The sequence below is a fragment of the Drosophila takahashii genome, chromosome 3R (genome assembly GCF_030179915.1).
Source record: "Drosophila takahashii strain IR98-3 E-12201 chromosome 3R, DtakHiC1v2, whole genome shotgun sequence".
Lineage (NCBI taxonomy): Eukaryota > Metazoa > Arthropoda > Insecta > Diptera > Drosophilidae > Drosophila > Drosophila takahashii.
This window is the reverse complement of record NC_091681.1, coordinates 22,831,147-22,852,103: the sequence shown is the minus strand read 5'-3', so window position 1 is coordinate 22,852,103 and position 20,957 is coordinate 22,831,147. Positions and strand designations below refer to the sequence as shown.

Below are 20,957 nucleotides of genomic sequence, written 5' to 3'. Positions count from 1 at the left end.
AAATAAAGTTTAATTAACAAAAGTAGAATACACCAATAGTTTATAACTGAAAGACTTCTGAAATTATTATTATTATGATTCGAATAATTTTTATTTATTTTATTATGCATACTGTAGTTCTTGTTTAAATTTACCCACAGTATTGAACATTTTCTCGCTGTGTATTAAAATACCTCCGGCTGCCATGATCAATAACATTTCATTCACCAAATATGACGAACCCTGGCAGCTACTGTAATTACACCTTTGCCAACCCATCTCATCCCAAAGATTCATTCATCTATCCATTGATTCTGGGTTACATCCACTTGTCTCTCTGGCACATCAAACTCAACCTAAAAAAAAAAGAAACAAACACTTAATTCATAGTTTTGATTTAATTTTGACCCGTCCACCATTTCTCTTTGAATTTCTTTGCAGGCCCTAAATGGATTTCTAATGATACTGACATGCGAAGGCGAAGTCTTCTTTGCCACGCACAGCATCGAGAGCTATTTGGGTTTTCATCAGGTAAGTGCCACCAGCGTCTAGTCCCTCAATCGCTCTCTTTCGCTCCGTTTTTTGATTGATTTTAATTGCCGACGGTTTTTATACATCACTACCCGGTGTTTCTGTTTTTTGGGTCAATTTCTGACATGCGGAAGCGGTCAGAGAAAGAAGAAATACCTTGTCCCAGAATTAAAAAAGAGCTACAAATATAATATTTTGGTACAGATTAAACAAATTTTAAATAATCCAAAAAATCATGATCTACAGCAGAAGGAGTTCAAAATAGGGAACTGTTTGGCCTAAAAGAAAAGCATAAATACAAGACATTTCTTAAAAAGAGTTGAGTAACCTGATTTTCAAATACTCTGACCCAAATTCGCAATTGAGGCTGCTTGGGATCCAGCAAAGTTGTACGTGAGCTCCTCGCCATGCCTAAAAGGTATGGGTACCTGAATCGATTCGCGGGTCCGACAGATCGTAAATTAAAATCAGATTGCGCAATCGCTGGGAATCTCCTTCGGAGTTTTTGGAGTCTTCGAATCCTCGGTTGCCCAGCTGCAGTAGCGGGGCGTGGCCAGATTGATTCCGATGCGGGAACTTCGTTTTGAATTCGGGCTCCTTCGGCAGCATGTTTGGGGTACACCTTCATTGTAGTTTTTTGCCTACTTTATTGTCGAATGGAAATTGAAATTGTAGTTAGCATCCGCTCGAGTTGTTTTTCTTACTTCTTTTCTTTTTTCAAATTTAGTTGTAAATGTGTAAAGCGGCACTTGCCACGCCCCGTTTGGCAGCTCAATTAAAAGCGTAGCTCGGCTTCAGGTTGGGTTTGTTTGCTTTTCGGTGTGTTGTTGTCTGCAGAAAGGCAGCAGCATCAGAATGGGAATATCCCCTTGTATATATATATATATATATATCCCCCCTTCAAGCCGAAGCTTCCTGCTCCTGGCGCGTGCAGAATTTATGTCTCAATTTGTGGCCAACATGGGGCGCATTTTCAATTTGCGCGCATTTTGATTTATACGCCCCGAAATCCCCGGGCGAAAGAGAGCGACGAGCGAGGTGAGAGCAGAATCAATAAGGTTGAATCCCCTGGGTTTACTGACCCCTGACCAATATACGTACCTGTATGTATTCCCCAGTCGGACATTGTCCACCAGTCGGTGTACGAACTGGTCCACTCGGAGGACCGCGAGGAGCTGCAGCGCCAGCTGCTGTGGAACAGCTTCCTGCCCGCCGACATGTCCAGCATGCAGCTGGCGGAGACCCTGGCGCCGGACAAGGCGCTCTACCTGGAGCGCAGCTTCACCGTCCGCTTCCGCTGCCTGCTGGACAACACGAGCGGCTTCCTGCGCCTGGACATCCGCGGCCGGATCAAGGTCCTCCACGGCCAGAACCGCAAGACGGAGGAGCCGCCGCTGGCCCTCTTCGCCTACTGCACTCCCTTTGGACCACCCAGCCTGCTGGAGATCCCGCACAAGGAGAACATGTTCAAGTCCAAGCACAAGCTGGACTTCTCGCTGGTGTCGATGGACCAGCGTGGCAAGCACATCCTGGGCTACGCGGACGCCGAGCTGGTCAACATGGGCGGCTACGACCTGGTGCACTACGACGACCTCGCCTACGTGGCCAGCGCCCATCAGGAGCGTAAGTCGAAAACTACTAAAACTAAACTAAATCTAATTTATATTTAAATGCATATCCCTTTATTCTTGAAAGTATTTATTTTTGAATTCTGAAATATCCTAAAAACTTAAACATTTTCTAAACTATTAAAAAGTGTACATCATTACGAAGTTAAAAAATCCACTTAACGACATTTCATATTTAAACAATTTTATGATTTTTATTCAGTAAAAATAAAATTAAGAATTTAAATGCAAAAGTGTATTTTTTCGTTTTAAATTGCAGTTTTTATGTCGTAATTTCATTAAAATAGGTGCCCTAGTTAAATGAGCAGGTGTTTTGTACAGTTTATAACCTAAACTCACGATCCATGGCACTTTTGGGACGATTACAAAAAAAAAGTTTGTTGTCAAATTTATGCATTTTTTATAAGGGGTACCATCACAATTTTTTTCAAAAAATTTTCAAAAATAAAAGTTTTTAGACTTGAACGCCAAAAGATTGGGAATTTCATTACGAACTCAATGATATACGCCATTCTATATTTGGACAATTTGTTACTTGGTTTTTATCAAAATAAGGCAATTTTTTGCAGGAAAATAACATTAGGGATTTAGGGCAAAAATACGATTTTTAGTGAAATTATTTTGTTGAAGCCGAAGTTAGAAGTTATATTTATTAAGGCCAATGTTAAATAATTTAATAACTCAATAGTTTCATCCCCTCAATTAAAAAAAAACATTGAGTTCTAACTCGCAACTTCTCATTTCGACTTCCTGCAGTTCTGAAGACGGGGGCCTCCGGCATGATCGCCTATCGGTACCAAAAGAAGGACGGCGAGTGGCAGTGGCTCCAGACGAGTTCGCGCCTGGTGTACAAGAACTCCAAGCCGGACTTTGTGATCTGCACGCACCGCCAGCTGATGGACGAGGAGGGTCACGATCTGCTGGGCAAGCGAACCATGGACTTCAAGGTCAGCTACCTGGACACGGGCCTGGCGTCCACCTACTTCTCCGAGGCGGACCAGCTGGTGGTGCCTCCAAGCACCTCGCCCACGGCCCACGCCCTGCCGCCTCCGGTGACGCCGACGCGTCCAAATCGCCGCTACAAGACGCAGTTGCGCGACTTCCTGTCCACCTGCCGCAGCAAGCGCAAGCTGCAGCAGCAGCAAAACCAGCAGCAGACGCAGCAAACCTCGCCCCTGGGCGGCCAGGTGGGTTCGCCCTCTCCGGCCGTGGCCGTGGAGTACTTGCCCGATCCAGCGGCCGCCGTGGCCGCCGCCTACTCCAACCTGAACCCCATGTACACGACCTCGCCGTACGCCAGTGCAGCGGACAATCTATACATGGGCAGCTCCATGCCGGCCAACGCCTTCTACCCGGTCAGCGAGAACCTCTTCCATCAGTACCGGCTGCAGGGCGCCGTCGGTGGCTACTACACGGACTACCCGCACTCCGGAGCCCCTGCCTCGGCCTATGTGGCCAATGGCTTCCTCTCCTACGACGGCTATGCCATTGCCTCCAAGGCGGACGAGAAGTGGCAGGAGACCGGGAAGTACTACAGTGGCTACAGCAGTGGTTACGGTAGTCCCACATCCACGCCGCAGGTAAGTGGAAATGAAGGAGCTCTATAAGTCTTTACTCATCCCCCTTTCTCCCACAGCAAATTCCCCTCAAGACGCCCAAGTCTTCGCCGCAGGTGATGGAGGTGATATCCTGCTCCTCGGACGGACCCTCGCCGGTGAGCGGTGCCACGCCCAATGGAGTGGGCAGTGTCACGCCCAAAGTGGAGCTGGCGGCCACAGCGGCCGCTGCTGCAACGAGTCAGGATCCCTACGAGCGGCAGACGGTGCTGATGTGGGGCACCACGCACTCGAGCGGCGTGCCGCTGAACAGTCTGCAGGGCAGGAATCCCGGCTCCCCGCAGCGCACCACTCCGCTGACCAATGGCTTGGGTTATGCCGGGGCCAACAATAATAACAACAACAACGAACATGAACCGGCAACGGCAGCCAAGTGGAATGGGACAAAGGAGCTGCCGGGCAAGTCGGCCAGTGCCAGCACGCCGGAGAGCTACCAGATGCAGCACGATGACTCCGGCCTGTACTCCGCCTCCTCGCACACAACCTCGCCGCAGCAGCAACAGCAGCAGCAGCAGCAGCTACAATCCCAGCGAGGAGTTGGTTCCAATGTTAGCGCTCCCAGCAGCTCCCTCACCAGCACGGGCACAGATCAGCAGGCGGTGCACCCACCCAGCTGCCACCAGCAACAGCAACAACAGCAGCAGCAGCAACAGCATCATCACGCCCACCCGCATCCACACTCGCATCATCACCACCATCATCATCATCATCACGAGACGGCGCATCAGCATGGCAGCGAGGTATGGACTCCAGCCTCCTACACGCAGTACTCGCAGTACTTCACGTACCATCATCCGCATCCGCACCCGCACCATCCGTCGGCTGGCGGCGGTGGCCATGTTCCGGCCCAGTCGCACCACCTGCACCACGGCCACCGCTAGAAGGCAATCTATCCGCACCAGTAATGAAGCACCCGCACTATCTGTACTAAATAGTTACCCACAACTCACCTTCTGATACTTCAGTGCTCTCTCGCCTGACTACTAACCTTAACGATCCTCCCTAGATCATACTCACCACCCATCAGCAGCAGCAGCAGTCGCAACAGCAGCAGCAGCAGCAGCTGACTGGCTATCCGCTGCACCACCAGCTGGTGGGAGTTGGATCAGGCTCACCACCGCCGCCGCCTCCGCCGCCGCCTCCAGTTGTCCTGTCCCGCTCGCCCACGGCCTTGCCAGCGGTTAGCAGTCTGCTGAATGGAGCAGCTTCCGCGGGAGCAGCAGCGGATATACCTTACCAGCAACTGGCCATTGTGTCCGCTCCCCTGGTGATCTGCGCCGAAGAGGTGGGCGGTGGACGCAAGTCAGCGAAGCAGCAGCAGTCCCTGCAGCAACTGCAGCAGCAGCAGCAACAGTCGCTGCAACAGCAGCAACATGCAATATACCAGCAGCAACACCACCACCACCACACGCAGCACCATCCGCATCACCAGCTGCTCTATCCGGCGAACATTACGGCGCACACGGCACTGGCCTATGCCCCGCCCACCGCCGGGGGGGCGTACGCCGACGGCAGTCCGCTGCTCTCCTTCTCCGAGGTGACCAACACGCTGCTGAACCAGTGAGCCAGTGAACCAGTCCGAAGTTCAACAGTTTTGCCAAAATGTGGACTATGACTATCGTATCTTCCATAATCTGAACCAGCTACGAATGGATTATAGCACTCCTTGGTTGATTCCCAGAAAACAGAAAACAGAGCAGAGAAAACAGCAGCATCAGCAAAAGATTTCTATTTATTTTACTGTGATAATTTATAGATACATTGTATATTGTATGTGACACTAGGTTTGCCCATTGACCAATCCACAACAGCCGTAATAGCCGCATCCAAACTTCCAGGGAATTGGGAATGGGTACACTGAAACCGAAACCGAAACCTTAACCAGCACAAAGTTAGGAAGCAAATGGCCCCCCGTCAGCTTCGACATTCAATTTCAGTTGTAGTTACAACCAAAGATTTCTCTAACTTATACTTATCGTTTTAGCATAATGCGATCCATCCAATTGGCTTCGGTTTGTTGCGCCAAACTTTAGTTACATTTCGGTTGCACTCGCGAACAGAGTGAGGAATAAATGCCTAAATAGTTGCGTTTAAGAGTGCTTAAGTAGCATTTAAGTGAATAACAGATGCTTGTATCCATATTTAATTGAACCTTAGTCGTAACGAGTAATGCAAGATAAAGTAATTTTCATGATTCCTATCGTTTAGCAAGTAATTAAATTAATCCGTAAGCGGATGTATCCGTAAACACATATTGTACTGTATGTTTAAAGTTTTCTTGAAATTTCTAGTCGCCCGCATAAAAACATTTACTTATAAATTAAACAATTACCATAAAATGTACACGTCGAAGGTATACATATTTTGCAATTCGGCAGGCAATACTGTAGGTAGTCTGTACTACTTGTATGATGATAACCGACTATTGGTAACCAGCTAAAACTAAGCTATCAAAATTACCGCTTAAAATTCAACGATTGATTATGTATCCAAAAAAGAAATAATAAATTTAAAATGTAGATAATCTGTCAGCTAATTGACGAAACATTTAATACAATTTCAATTATAAATTTATAAAAGAAACCCGAGTGCATGTAAGGTGCGCCCATCCAAAACAATCAGAGCGAAATAAATCTAGAAAATAATCGAAATTCTCAAGTGCCTTTTAATTAAAAACTTAAAGCCAGTTAACAGACTTATACAGCTAAGAAGCCAAGCTAACAATTCACTTAGGGATTAATTTTTAAACATTTTTTGTTTTGCCTAAGAGTATGCAACAATTTTTGTTTGGAAATTAGATTCCCAAAAATAGGCTAAGTTAATCGATGGAAAAGTTAGAAGAAAATATTCAAATATTTCCGGTTTAAATACTCACATTTTAATTTTGGTCACAGATATCCTCAGCTGTTGATTTGAAAAGAGGCAGCATACATGAAATATTTGAGGTCAGAGATAATGTTAGTCTCAGGTTTCTTGAATCAAAACCGTTTTGAGGTACACAATGTGTACTACACATATACCACCAATTTGATTTTAAGTCAGAATTTCAGAGATTATATTACCTCTTATAAGTCTCTTAGGCAATGCCTAAGTAAAAGCTATTCATCCAAAGATTATTTGTACGGCGATATAGGACCTCCTACATTATAAATCGTGTTGTAAATAGGCGACTGGCGTCATCCCAATTTGTAGTTTTTCAAGGTGTAACAATAGCAGTTAACCATTTTCCATGGAGCAATTGCCATTCAACCGCAAGCCATTACCATCTCCAAATTTAATTGGAGACTTTATCGCCTTTAATTGACAACGACAACGTGGCGCACACACGCGACACACAAAAGTTTTGATTGACACCTAACAATCATATTTTCCTGGCTATATGGATAATGGAAAGCATTCATCAGAGGCTGGGGCGCAGATCTAAAGACTAACACGGCGTACAAAGGCATAATCATCCGGCGAAGCGGGAGCGCCCCAAACTCGACTTGAATAGCAATAGCAATTCGCTGTGGGCTGCGTTGTTTACGCTCGATATTAAATGAATTATTCTGCAGCCATACTCACTCGCATTATCCCAAGACCAAACACATGCAGTGTGTGTTTTGGGCCTCGAAAGCCAACCAATTAATCACTCACACCAGTTCCTATGTGCGATACAATTGAACCGTTGAACCAAATTCACATTGAAGATATTTGTCGATCTGATGGCTTCATTGTTGAAGAGGCTGCGCGGAGCACTTGACTCGGGTTCGCCGAATGCCCTGGGGCAACCTGAGGCTAGGAGCTGCTCCTCCTCCTCCATTGCCAAGTGAAGGTCGCGCTTATGTTGCCTACCAGTACAATGCCAACAAATGGGAAACAATGCTATGATGCTACCTTTTTGGCATTTCAGAACAACCCCTGACAGAAGTCGAGGCAGCAGCAAGTGAATGGCAGTTGGCCAACAAATTGCCGATGCTCATGCTCCGCTTGGGAAATTTGAAGAGGTGGCCGAAAAGAGTGTCAATAAGAAGCCTCCTCGGCCTGGGCTATATGGATATTCAAATATACGGCTTGTTAAATCCATTTTATTGTCTTGTGGCCAGTTCGTGTCTTGAGTCTTTCGATTGACGCATCTTTGCGATCATTCTCTAATAGATTGCAGCCACGGCAGAAAGCGAGACTCGAACTGAAATAGAAATAAATTCAACAATTAACAAAGTGCGCCGTTTGTTTACTTTGATTTACTTAACGTTTTTTTATGTTTTGTTTCTTTTTTTGTATTTTTGGTCCCATCTTTGTGTTGCTGTTGTCGTTGGCACTGCGCTGGCTTTGTAGCTTGACCTTTAATAGTCGTGTTGTACATTGTGCCATGGGCGTCTTGGTAGGTCCAACGCAGATCGAGATGGAGATCGAATTGGATTGCTAAGGGAGGGGAGAGTGGGGCCGAGGAAGCTGGAGCACCAGAAATGCCTGCAATTGAACTTCAAATCCGTTTTTGGCCGCTGCCTGTGTAAGTGCAATAAAATGCTGCCAAAGGTGATAATCTTGGCTTATTCATTGCTCTTCATGTTCGTCACTTAAGGTCAATGATATGGCAGAGCTGACCGCACGCCGGACGCGAACGTGATCATCATCGCTCAGCGGATTCAGCGGACTTGGCTGACCTTGCTGCATTGTTGGTTTGACAAATTTGTAGCAACTAGCAGCTAGCAGCCGAAATTGCCACTTTGCCAGCGACCACCGGATGCGGCTATCATTCGAGCTACTTCTGTGGCTTCAAAGGTGTTTACCTTTCCTCTTAGCACCCTTTGCGGTGCCCCCGTGCGTATGCGCAATAATTTGCATATGACTCGCCCGTTATCAATTATGTGTGCTGAGCCGCTCCACTTTCCATTTCAATTCGCAGCACAACTTTGGGAGAAGAAGAAGCCTCTTAATAAACGTGTGAATCGCCCCCAACCGCGGTTCGCCTTTATTTGCCTTTTGCTAAGCCGTAAAGCTTAGTTCACTGGAACCAAAAGCCGGGGACCTTGCCAAATAAACAGCTCTACTAGCGCTATGGAGAACTGCCTGAGTGGCGACTCCAACTATCGGCATGAATTATGTGGAATTGCACCAATTTGGCAATTAAACATGTGTAGCCCCCCCGCGAGTGGGCGGAAAGCAGGGGGATTTTAGTCCAATAGCGAGAGAGCGAGAAAGATTCAGTGAGCATAAATGGCAGATACAAATGTTTGTAGCCGTTTGTGTGTTTGTGGCTCAGCGACCTTCAATGGAATCACAGCCAGAGATGATGATGATGATGACACACCTATGTACATACGTACTTTTGTTGTGTGAATTCTGCTGTGGGTCCCACACCTTCTCACTGTTCTTTTTGCCATGACTGGAGTGAACCCCTTTGACATCGCGGCTAATTGCAAAAGCACAAACGAGCATAACAGAACAGAACCGAATTCCAAGTTCGTGATGTGTAAGAATTAAAAGTCAAAGAATGTCGATCAAGGGACGAAGAACTCCCACACTGAGTTCAAATTAATTTCGGCAGTTCTACAATGCATTATCATCCCATCATGTCGTCATTAGTCACAATGTTTGCCAAACCTCTTTGTTGTGAGACTTTAGTTGTTATTAAAAATATGGCCTGTAGAATGGGTCTGAATAATTTTTTGGGAACAAGACATAGTTGGTGAAGTATAATTTGTGGTGATTTATTACCCAATTTAATGCAGTGTAGAAAAGAATAGCTTCTGCAATTTATAGTTAGAATGCTTAAAAGTACATCAGTGTTGAGATTTATTAAAAGGCGATTAAATCTTAAATATTTAAACCTAATTTTGAAAACCAAATATTAGAAAGCCTATTTTTAGTCTGTTTCGCATCTTTGGATTATGGATATCTTCCTATAACGATATATCCTCTCAAATACTCTTGAAAGATTTGCTTGTTTTTCGGTTTTTTGTTTAGCAAAGAAGAGGGTCTTCAATTGCCTTCTTTTATTTCCAATCAGAGCTTTGCTTTTAGGGGCCGCAAACCTTGCCTGAACCATCGGCGCTGATTGCGAATCTTGAGCTGTGATCGAGCCAATCTTCAAGTGTCGCTGGCCATTAGATTGACCTTAAAATCGGATTTTTTTCCGTTGGGATAGTGTGTCAAATGGACCTCCAGCTGGCTGCTTGCAAGCTACCGATTGATGATGCTGGTACGATGATGCTGCTTCTGTGGCATCGGCAAGTCATTGCTCACCCAATTTCAAATTTGAAATTTCAAAATATTAATAACTCACACACATGCACCCACAGAGTACACGAAACAAAACGGGGAAAATGTGAGTAACAAAAAAACACTTGCATTAAATCCGCTCTAAGACAATTCCATTGGCATTCAGCGTGTGGCTCAAATTTCACTAATCACCGAACCTTCCTCAATCACTGCCCCCTCTGTGGGATCAATCATGCGATCCGATCGATCGAATTCGGTTTTCGATTGCCGCACTGAAGGTCGCCCTCCAACGATTCATCTTCGGCAGCTCGGAGATGAATTACATTTACATTTCGTTAACGTAATTGCTAACGAATTGCTGTTTCGGAGGGACCCACATGAAGTATTTACTACTCACACTCAAGATCGAAAAAGATCTCTTTGATGTAAAGGTCACAGTCGTATTCAGTTGACATTGTCAGAAACGAATTTCGAGTTAGTTATTACTTTCCCACAGACACAAAAGGTTATAAGAATTTTTCGAACAACCAACAAATCGAAAATCTTGAATTCTACTAGGAACTTTCAAGGCCTTTTCAGTAATCACTTTTGTTTAGGGAGAGATAGAAACCAACAAGCGCAACCATCGCCATGAACACAATCGAGGAGGACTGCAGCAGCCTGTCTTATAACTCTAATCTCGTTCCGGAGATCAATCGGGATCAGGAGCTACAGCCCCAACCCCAATCGCCATCCCAATCCCCATCTCAGATCCAGACTCCGGTGTCGCAGACACCTCGCAAACGAAAGGAGACCCCCATTCGAGTGCGTGACATGATCAACCTTTACAACTTCGCCACCCAGAAAAACCAGGAACTGGAGCAGGCCAAGTCCCTGTACTTTGGCTCCATCTCAAAGTCGGAGGAGGAGCAGGGATCGGATCTCGAGGGCGGCAGCAGCTGCTGCAACGTGTCGTTATTGGAGGGCAAAAAGGAAGCCGACAATGGAGGGTGAGATTTCAGTCCTTAAAGCTACCTCTTCTGTACTAATCACTAAACACCCAGTCAAGGCAACTTTCGAGTGACCACCACTCAGTCCTCGCTCTTCCAGTCGCTCAACGATGAAAACCCAGCTGACAGCAACACTGTGGAAAAGTCCTACCAAAGCAAGACCACCATTCGACGCACAGATCAAGGTTGGTAAACTTAAAATTGTATTTAAACTCGGTTTATACAAATTAAAAGTAAAATTTTATGGAGTTCAGAAATGCTAATGATAGCTCTTATTATTTTTCTAAATTAGTTAACTTTAGTTTACCAAATATTCAATCAACAAAATGTATTACTTTGTTTCAAACTCAAGAAAAACAAATATTTTAAATTTTTCTTTTACTTTTTTGGTGATCTATTTTAATTCTAAATATTGTTAAGAATTTTTATTGATAGTAATATCCCTTAGGCGTGCGCATTATTATTGACATATTTTTTGATAAAAAGGAAAGCGAGATAGACATTGTGGGCAGCCGCGTGGAGACGGACATCCCCGAGAGCCGCATCCTGACCGATTTCCAGCAGCATTCGCTGGTCATCAAGAACCAGGAGCAGAAGCCGGGGGTCCAAGATGGGCCCGTTGCCCAGTCCACCTAGGCTGACCATCAGATAGCCAGGAGATACATAACTAAATTCCAGGTTACAATGTACGCGCAGCGTTATATATGTGTTATTTTCTTTATTTTTTGACATGAGCCAACGAAATACGACAATAATAAACCATCGATTGACTCTCGACACTTTCGACTTTTAGCTTTAACTTCCTCCCAGGTCCGTCACGAAAATGGAAATGGCAAAATCAGTGGGGAGGGGGGAAAAAAGCTGGAAGGGGGATGGGGGAAACCCAACGCCCAGCGAATATGAAACCCGGCAAGTCAGTGAGGCAACACACGACTACGATGAAAACCTGAGTGCGCCAAACTGTTGGCGGTTCTCGTCTTTTTTTCGGCTTTGCCACGACAAAAGGGCTTTGAGGAGCAAATAAACGACTTGAATCGAAAACGAAGATGAAAATGGAAAATGGAAATCTTCGCTTACAAAACCCCAGCCGCCAGAAATCTGACAATGATGCCGCCAAAAGAGCCAACGAATCTGAGACTGAGATGGGGAAAATGCTTTCGCAATCCGCCGCCCAATCTGGCTCAGATCTTTTGGCCCCCGCTCGATTGCTCTATTTAGCCCACTTCTTCTGTCTTCTGCATCTCCAACGGCATACCCATCTGCCAAACATCTACAGCACCACCAACCAAAGTAACCTAAACGTTCCAATAAATTAGACAAATAAACACCCAGTGGGTGAAGGGTTTCCCTAAACGGTGGCATTCCAAATGCTAATAACGTGCAATGAAAATGAAAATGAAAATGAAGACGAAGCTGTTAACGGTAAATTGAAACTGAGAATCTAGCTGAAAATGAAAATGAAGCTGCAATGTTAACGCTTTGCTGGCCTGGGTCTCAAAAAACCCGACTGAACTTCGTTAACTGGCCGAGAAGATTTGGCACAGTGGTACAGAGGCAGTTGCCTTGTAAAGCGTATTATTTTAATGGCTTTATGTAAATCCAACCACCTAAAACCCAAGCTTCTTGACTGGGAACTTACCTCATTCGAAAGTATACTTTAGATTTGCATAGATTTCTTTACAAATTAACAGAATTTTCTCCCTCGCACGTAGGCGTCCCATTGCGCCCACTGTGCGCCGATGACGAAGCTCCGCTTGGCTCTTCTCCAGATGAGACCTGGCCTGTAGCGGGCGGCCTAATGTGAATCTTAAACAGAGCTGGGTGCACTCGCAGTCTTCAGTTGAAAGCGCGACTTCGAACGAAGCGGTTGGTGTCGTTCCGGGCGTTTCAAAAACCGAATCCCTCAGTTAAAAAGATACAAGTCGCAGAGTTTTTCTACTCGACTTGTAGGCGTGCTACGTCCAAAAGGACTGTGAAAAATATCTACGTGCTATAGTGTTGATGGCATATGGCATATAATTTATGCGAACCAATTTGGTGCGGCTTTTGATGAGCGACTCTGAGTGCTCTTGACTTTGTTTAGCGCCAATGCAATTGCAAATGCAACGCGACTGCCGCTGTCTCTGACATTTGATCTTTGCAAAGATCACATCGCACTGAATCACCTCGCACTGCCCCTCGCATCGGATGTGTGAAGAGTCCGCCGCGACCATATGGAATATATTTTAGCACACCACCTACGGCGACAATTAGTTTGTACAGTTTAAGATACTCCATTCCGTTCCGTGAAACGACGCGGGCGAAGGTGAGCCCGCAAATCGCGAATCGCAAATCGGTTTCCATCGTACATCTTGCTTGCATCTTAATAACTTCCTCTGCACATCCAGTCGTCGGGGGGTCCCATCGAAAACAATTAGAAGAATGCCAGCTATGGCCGGGCAAAATAACTTCGGCCTGGCCCTGCCGTAATCAACCTGTAATGCCAACTAATTGGCATAATTGTTGCTGTATCTCCCTGCTATTATTTGCCGTTGAGCATCTTCGAGTTAGATTCGCAATGCTCTTTCAGTGGAAATGGCTGGCAAAATGGCAAAAATGTCAAATAGGCTTCGCCTAGCTGGCCACAAGGCAGCTTAGAAAAAAAAACAACAAGAAACAAAACTGCAACCAGCATCACGAGTTCAACCCGAGGAGGATAAAGCGGTAAATATTTTCCGTTGTCAAAAAGGTCAAGACAAGGAAAAACCGCCAAACTAGATGCCAGTTCAGTATTGTTCGCGTAGCTTTTGCTTTTTCCCTCCTACCTCTGCTGCCTGATTTTTGCTGCCGCCACACGCACTTGGCTCAAATGGCTGCTGGCCACAACTTGCCACAAATGTTGCGGTTAGCATTGAGACAGATGATCTCGTTAGCTGAAAAGTATGAGATTTTATTGGGCAATTGAACTTTGAAGCTCTTCGAAATGATGTTCAGCAGACCTGCTAACCTAATAAATTACACGACGACTAGGCTTTAATGCCTTAAAGAAACATATTTCAATTACATAAAAAACTTAATTGCAACAGTGCACTAAAATGGTAGTTTAAATGGCGGAGCGAATATATTTATGGAAAAACTGTGTTTATTCTTAGCTCTTTATTTATGCAACTTAGGCGTGAAATTTATTGCCCACTCAAAAATCATAAAAATTGGAAAATTAGTTTGCGTTAAAATTAAAATGATGTAATGGTCTTTTTTAACACTAATAATTATTATTGCTTATAGTTTGGCTTTTGATCTCTTATGAATGGGAAATAAATAGAATTTAAATGCAGTCTCTGCTAACCTTTTAAAATTCCTTACTTAAAAGTTTATTAAAATTCGTTAAATAAAAAAAAGTTTAAACATTAAAGCAACATTCATCTGCCAATAATGTAACCAATTTAGTGAAATATTTATTTACCAAAAATGTTAAATAGAGTTGTTTAAATTTGTAAAATTCAAATTCATGCAAAAGAGCTGACAGCAATCTGCCAATTTTTGATATTTTCTCTCTGACGTTAACTGATTTTTTTTGTTTGTGTCAAAAGAGTGTTGAAGTTGTTAGTAAATATCAACAACATTAAATCAAAAACTTGAGAGACATTGATTCTGCCAATACTGCAAGGCGAGTCTTAAAGTAAGAACTAAAAAAGATTGACAAATTGTTTCTAGGCAGATCCGTGGCATTTTGGAACTCCAACATACATAAACCCACCAAAAACGTTCTTGACCCAAGCGGATATTCATAAAGTTAAGAGCCTTTGCCGGACAACTCAATTTCGCTCAATTTGGTTACTATAAACGGTCATAAAGTGCATTTTCCATTTTGGAGCTTTGTTTGCGACTGCGATTGACAGTTTTATCGGTGTGACTGGTTATTTGCGCGAGGAACGAGGAGCGGAGTGGCAAGTGGCAAGGTCGCAGAATTGTATTGTAGGTGGAGGTCGAGGTGGAGGCAGAAGCAGGGACAGGGAAAGAAGAAGAGCCAGCGACAGCGTTGCAAATTCTGTCAGTCAATAAAGCGGCAACAACTTCAGAAGTTAATGTTTTTTAAATTACAATTCATTACGAAAGCGTTTGAATCAAACCAACCGCTTGGAAGCGAAGAAAATTAGTCTCTCCGCTGGGTAGTGACAAATAAAAAGCCCAGCACATACATTGTTATCTCCCATGATCACCTATAGTGGAGATATTTTTGGGAAAGTTATTACTAAAGTAAACAGGCTCTCGGTTACGCAAAGATTGGCAACAAAAGACATATTATTATGCTACGGGTGGATGATGGAAAGGAATGTGTGTTAAGATGCGAGCTATTGTGTAAGGCAATTAGCGCCAACTTATAGGCCCCCGACTGCACTTTCCCATCAATTGTACGCCGAGTCCATTCAATAACGTATTAATAACTTTCAGTTTTAAGCTCCCCAACGGTTATAAAACCCCCCCACCCGATTCCCCGGATCCAGAGAGAGAACAATCGGCGAAATGTTGGCACAAACGCAAATTATCCCAACGCATTTGCGACTTTTGACCCTGGCTTTGTTCTGCTCAGCTTTATTTTTGGCCAGTGAGGTAAGTCCGAACTTTACCATATATACCTTTGCCTAAGGGGCTCGATCGGGGAATTCGAAAGATATGCCAGCGGAGATTCCAGCGATGATTGTGCACGTGAGAGAGCATTGAAATGCAAATTACGGAATTGTATAAATATTTAAACGCCGTATTTGTTGTGCGCCGAAGGTGCTTATTATCTTCCTTCCGAAGATTGCAATAATTAATAGCTAAAATATCGTAAACACTTGATCAATGCTAATGAAGCTACCAACTAAGTGAGCATTCAGGAACGTATTTAGATAAATTGAATATAAGTACAATCATTTTCACCATCCCCACAACAATGAAACCATCCCCAGAAATGGTAATCCGTTAAGAGTGCGATTATCATTATTCAAAGCGTGACCCCTGGTCACGTGGTCAGTGTTGCGATACGAAAGGGTTTGCTGATACTTAAACATTTTATAACAGTTTCGTTTAATCTTTAAATTTAATCTGATATCTAGTGATAAGTAGTACCTAACTTAATAAAAATCTAATTTTAAAGACAAGCAAACAAGTTCTCCGTTTTAATTTAAATAAGACATTTTAACCGAGCTCAAGTTCATTTCGCATTCCTTTCTTTAAACAAGAACGAATAATCATAAATTAAAAAGCAAATATTACCTAGATGCCTAGGAACAGATGTCTCAACAGATAAAAACTCGATTTAGAATTAAACCCAGAGTACACGTATTTTGGGTTCACTACTTGAATGGTTTTTTTCAAAATGAGTTACTTTTTGCGATGGATGTATTTTTAATAGGTTGTTAACTATGAACAAAACCATGTACAATTAATTTGCAACTTTATGCCAAATTTATTGCACATCGCGAGAACTAACAAATTTATCTTTCGTAGTTAATCAATGCGGTATCACTTACAGAGAACACATAATTCTAAATAATATAAAATAATGCCCATAAATATGTTTAATTTGCCATTTCTGGTACTTTAAAAGAGGAGAATTATATTTTTATTCCTAATCGAAGGTTTATGAGAGTTTAAGTTGAGGCCCCTGTTCCACCGACATTTTGGTCGTCTTTGCCACCGAATCGCTTCCCAAGACACTTTTTGAGCAACGGCGGAAAATGTTGTAATTTTGCGCTCTTTACGCTTTGTTTCATTTTTAATTTATTCTATGTGTGTACGAGTGCATCCACATCCACAGTTCACACACAGGCCGGCAAAGGCAAAGGCACACATGATTCAGCTTCAGATTCAGATTCAGCCAAGCAAAGGTCTTGAGGTACGGAGATACAATATTAAAAACAAAAGACTCGGCTGACCAAGTGACCTTTTTTCCGACGCGTCTGACACTTTTGCAGAAATGGAACACACACTATAGTGTGTTGATTGTTTTCGCTATTTGCATACAAGAAATTAAAACGAAACCCAAGTCGAGTCGAGGATGAAGTTGAAGCTGGGCCTAAACTGAGACTGAGACTGGGGCTGTTATGTAACGGACGAGTGGGCAACTGGGCGCAGAATGTGTGTTTAGTGTGGCCCGTAAATATGCCTGAAATGAAATTGAAGAGCGTTTCAAATTATGGCAAATTACCCGAAATAAGAAACACAAACGGCGTCGTGAAATTGAAAACTCGTCTGGGAAACCTTGGCTTGTGTCTTGGGAAATTGCACAATCGCATTTCCTTAAGTGATTTCCATTCCCTGTCGTATTAGGAATAATTGCAATCCAGTTTTGCCAACCCCCCGGCAACTCCTCTAATTTGTGTAGTTTAGCCATCCAAATAAGGTGAATCTCCATTTAGTTTTACAAGCTTCTAATCGGAGTTTATTGTCTTACCTTTTAAGCAGTGAGCTATAATAACAAATTGTTTTCAGGGATTAAAGTAAAGATAAAGAAAAGTTAAGAAAACCATCTTGGAAACTATAAAAAATCGGTAAAAAGTATTAAAGAGTATATATTTTGTGTAACTTAAGCAAATTAACCAAATATCTAATTAGTTCTAATAAATGACAATTAAATAAAAATTTAAAAATATTAAAAATATAGTATTACCGATTTTCGAAATGCCAATATATTTATTAAATTAAAGTTGTTCTTACCACACTTCGCACTTAATCAGTAGTGGCAAAAAGTGATTGTTTCTTCGCTAGAGTGAAAGGAAGTCGCGTATGGGAGATATACCAGGGAGATAAGGAATCTTGCGAGCACAATCTGTAATTGGCCACCTTTGCAGGGCCTTTCTCAGACCCCCGACTTTTTGAGTAGCGAAACAAATGACACGGAGATCGATATCAGCGAGTACTCGTGCCCAGCGTGTGTGATTGTGAGTGCAGCAAGTCGTAAGCTGTACGTTTTAAGCTTCAGGCTGGGAATTTGGAGATTGGGAGTTTGGGAGTTGGGGTCTTGGGCCGCAGGTTGGTTTTGGATTTTGGATGCTGCCCTGACTTGGGCCCAGAAGTGATGAATTGACGCGATGTCATAACTTGGCACATGGTGCCACGGCTTCTTGCATCAGTCGACCTGTGCTGCTGTGAGAAATGTCAACTTTATTTTTAGTCGGTTTTTTTTGTGGAAATTGTTGTTGTTTCTCCATGCAGTGTTTAATTATAATGAAAAAATTTCACGTCGACAGTGGCAAATTATAGCCCAATGACTTATCGAAATCTGCCACTGGATCTACTCGGAGTATGAGTACGTGCGAACATATGTGCAGAAGCTTCCGCCAAGTCCGTGAAAAATATTTTCCCAGCATTCCAATCTATGAAATCATGAATCTCTGACAGCCGAAGTCTCTCCCTTCGTTTAGTACCTTGTGCAAGTCGCAAATGGTCAGCGCGAATTAAAGGCACAGATAATTGTGGGCAGTAGTGAGGCTCTATAAAAAGAGGGTACTGAATGGAATGCTAAATATTTAGAATTTAATTACCCACTACATTTTTCAATATACCAGTTTTTTGAGAATAATAGTATAAGTAATTAATTAGTATTAACTGGTAGTGACATTCTGCTAGAAATAGAACATTAGAACAACACGTAGTAGTTTAAAGTATTTACCAATATATTTTCTTATAAGCTTGTAGCTAGGATGTTCTCATTATATTAATAAAATATATTAGATACAGATTTTATTATTAATACCTACTTTCGGCCAGGCTCAAAATTCCATCCAAGCAACGAATCCTGGCTCCCTGCTGATGCAAAAGACATCGTTCTCCTGCGCCGGACGTCCTGCCGGATATTATGCGGATGTGGAGACGGGCTGCCAGGTGTACCACATGTGCGATGGCCTGGGTCGCCAGTTCAGCTACACCTGCCCAAATACCACCCTCTTCCAGCAGCGGATGCTCATCTGCGACCATTGGTACATGGTCAACTGCTCCAAGGCGGAGAGCAACTACGCCGCCAATCTGCTAATTGGTTTGTATTTAAAGCTGAAAATAAATAAATAAATAATTAAATAAATATTTTTTAGGTCAGCGGGACAAACCCTTTGTTAATGACGAAGAGAACAGCTTGAGGACACCCAGACCCGATCTCCTGGATCGTCCCTATGCACCTGACTATTCCGGGGAGTCCTTCAGAAGCCAATATAAGGTGAGTATTTATTTTGATAACTAGATTATAAAACTAAAAACCTATCTCTGTGCAGCAGCTGACTTCCAATCAGAATCAGATACGCGACGAATCCTTGAAAGCCGGCGTTTCGGGTAAATTGGATAACCAGATATCGCAGACCCGCTGGCGCATTCCACCGCCCAGCAGGACGATCCTTCCACCAGCCTACGAACCACAAATCGAACTGCCCAGCTCGACGGTCAAGCCCAGGATAACCACTACCAGTACAACCACAAGAGCAACTACAACCACCCGACCAACTACCAGCACCACCAGGGGCATTACAACCACCACCACCACAACGACCACCACTCGAAGGCCTCCACTGACCACCAGGCGCACAGAAGCCTTGCACAATCGTCGCCCTATTTTCCAGGCCTTGGAGCAGGAGACAGATGACCTGGGCACCAGCCACAGCACTCGGTACAACACCTCCGCGGACTTCAACTCGGCGGAGTCGCAACTCCGGGGCACCAAGCAATCGGGCCAATCCTTCCAGTCCACCAAGCTGACCAAGTTCATCAAGCCGCCCTCGAAGATCTATGAGCCGCCCTTCGTGTATCCCATCTACAATCTGGAGGAACCACAGCCACCGAGTGCTGGGATCTCCTCCACACTTCGCACATCCACGGCGGCTCCTTTTAGTCCGGTGCCCAGCAGCACCACCACAACCCCCAGGCCACTGAGTCGACCCACCACCGTGGCCGGAGTGCCCTTCTCCTTTGCCACTCTGCCCACTACGGTCAGCACGGTGGGATTGCCGCCACGTAGCGATAATCGGACTCCCGCTCCTGCCCAGAGTTTCCGCCTGGCCACGCCCACCAGCACTGCAGCACCACCAGTGGTGCCGCCAGCACAAATGCCGTTTAACGACTTGCTGCCTCCGTTCGTGGACTTTGTGCCCCACGACATAGCCACCACCCAGGGACCACCGATCTACTACGAATGGAAGGTGCCCTCGAATGGCCTGGAGCCGCCCAAATTGGACCCACCAATTGGCGTGGATGGACGCGAGTATCCCGAGACCACCGGTGACTACGGGGTCACCAGCAAGCAGGATGTATTCAACCCACGGCTAAACGACATCGGAAGCCACCAGAAGAAGCCAGTGCAGATTTCCCCGCCAGTAGTTCAGCAGTCGAGCACCAGTCATCGGCTGGCCATCTCGAGATCCATCAAGGCCAAGGAGGAGGAGAAACTGAAGCCGGAACAGGCTCAGCGACGCTCCGATGTGCTGGCCAGCTCCACGGATATTAGCCATCTGCGGAAGCAACTGCTCATCCCGGAGTACGCCTTTCCCCTGGAGACCATCGGGCGAACGGGCTACGGTCCCGGAGGAGCAGCAGTGGCTGGAGCTAGTTCCATCAGCGGGGATCTGTACAACTCATTCCAGCTGAAGATCCCCGAGCAGCGGTCCAAGTGGTTCGGCGAGAACCCCAAGTGCCCGGAGTGCCATCCCTCGTTCGTCCTGCCGGGCACCTGCGATCCCTGCCTGCGCAGATAGTCCCCCTTCCTCTTCCACTTCCATTCCCGTCTACGTCCGTCCCATCGCCCATTAGCCGCATCCATTATCCGCATCCGCATCTGCATCCGCACCTGCTCCTAGCCCTAGTATTAGCCTCCGCTGAGAAGCCCCGGAGAGAAGCATCTACCACGCATTTAAGTGTTAATGTTATTGTATATCCGCAGATTAATTATTAAACTACGCAAATATTTTTGTGAAATATGGTTTCTTTTTCATTGTGGGGATAGCATTTATTTATTTTACATAAAAATATAAAAATAGATCATGTGGATGAAAAAATAATAATTT

At 44.5% G+C, this 20,957-nt stretch overlaps 3 protein-coding genes and 1 long non-coding RNA gene across 13 annotated transcripts in view; all 4 read left to right on the top strand.

Moving 5' to 3' along the window:
- The window catches only part of ss (spineless), a 30,421-nt gene extending 24,057 nt beyond the window's left edge, over positions 1-6,364 (top strand). For all 4 annotated transcript variants that reach the window (XM_017149068.3, XM_017149066.3, XM_070217778.1 and 1 more), the window contains exons 5-9: positions 421-510; positions 1,629-2,133; positions 2,895-3,718; positions 3,775-4,494; positions 4,761-6,364. In XM_017149068.3, coding sequence (XP_017004557.2) covers positions 421-510; positions 1,629-2,133; positions 2,895-3,718; positions 3,775-4,494; positions 4,761-5,318 — 2,697 coding nt within the window. In that variant the 3' untranslated portion in view covers positions 5,319-6,364. The remainder of the gene's footprint in view (positions 1-420; positions 511-1,628; positions 2,134-2,894; positions 3,719-3,774; positions 4,495-4,760) is intronic.
- Positions 6,365-7,983: 1,619 nt separating this feature from the next.
- Positions 7,984-9,873, top strand: LOC138913513 (uncharacterized). Its single transcript, XR_011419284.1, has 3 exons — positions 7,984-8,246; positions 8,319-9,442; positions 9,761-9,873. It is a non-coding gene; the product is annotated as an uncharacterized lncRNA (long non-coding RNA).
- A 544-nt stretch (positions 9,874-10,417) lies between these two features.
- On the top strand, positions 10,418-11,724 carry LOC108062405 (uncharacterized). Its single transcript, XM_070217430.1, has 3 exons — positions 10,418-10,947; positions 11,002-11,132; positions 11,396-11,724. Exons 1-3 carry the CDS (start codon positions 10,589-10,591, stop codon positions 11,581-11,583), a joined length of 678 nt encoding a protein of 225 aa, XP_070073531.1. The 5' UTR covers positions 10,418-10,588; the 3' UTR covers positions 11,584-11,724.
- A 1,048-nt stretch (positions 11,725-12,772) lies between these two features.
- Positions 12,773-20,868, top strand: js (jiangshi). Of its 7 annotated transcripts, none has more exons than XM_070217854.1 (5): positions 12,773-13,252; positions 15,386-15,537; positions 18,682-18,946; positions 19,002-19,123; positions 19,179-20,868. In XM_070217854.1, exons 2-5 carry the CDS (start codon positions 15,451-15,453, stop codon positions 20,646-20,648), a joined length of 1,944 nt encoding a protein of 647 aa, XP_070073955.1. In that variant the 5' UTR covers positions 12,773-13,252; positions 15,386-15,450; the 3' UTR covers positions 20,649-20,868. The 7 variants fall into 7 exon arrangements, with proteins under 7 accessions (XP_070073955.1, XP_017004559.2, XP_070073953.1 ...); XM_017149070.3 differs by having other exon boundaries at positions 15,379-15,537; XM_070217852.1 differs by lacking the exon at positions 12,773-13,252 and adding an exon at positions 14,957-15,183 and having other exon boundaries at positions 15,379-15,537.
- The last annotated feature ends 89 nt before the right edge of the window (positions 20,869-20,957 follow it).

Coding starts and splice junctions, on each gene's coding strand:
- LOC108062405 (XM_070217430.1), top strand. CDS start 10,589: ATGAACACAATCGAGGAGGACTGCAGCAGCCTGTCTTATAACTCTAAT. Junction 10,948..11,001: donor AAGGAAGCCGACAATGGAGG/GTGAGATTTCAG, acceptor CTAAACACCCAG/TCAAGGCAACTTTCGAGTGA. Junction 11,133..11,395: donor CATTCGACGCACAGATCAAG/GTTGGTAAACTT, acceptor AATATCCCTTAG/GCGTGCGCATTATTATTGAC.
- js (XM_070217854.1), top strand. CDS start 15,451: ATGTTGGCACAAACGCAAATTATCCCAACGCATTTGCGACTTTTGACC. Junction 15,538..18,681: donor CTTTATTTTTGGCCAGTGAG/GTAAGTCCGAAC, acceptor ACTTTCGGCCAG/GCTCAAAATTCCATCCAAGC. Junction 18,947..19,001: donor CGCCGCCAATCTGCTAATTG/GTTTGTATTTAA, acceptor AATATTTTTTAG/GTCAGCGGGACAAACCCTTT.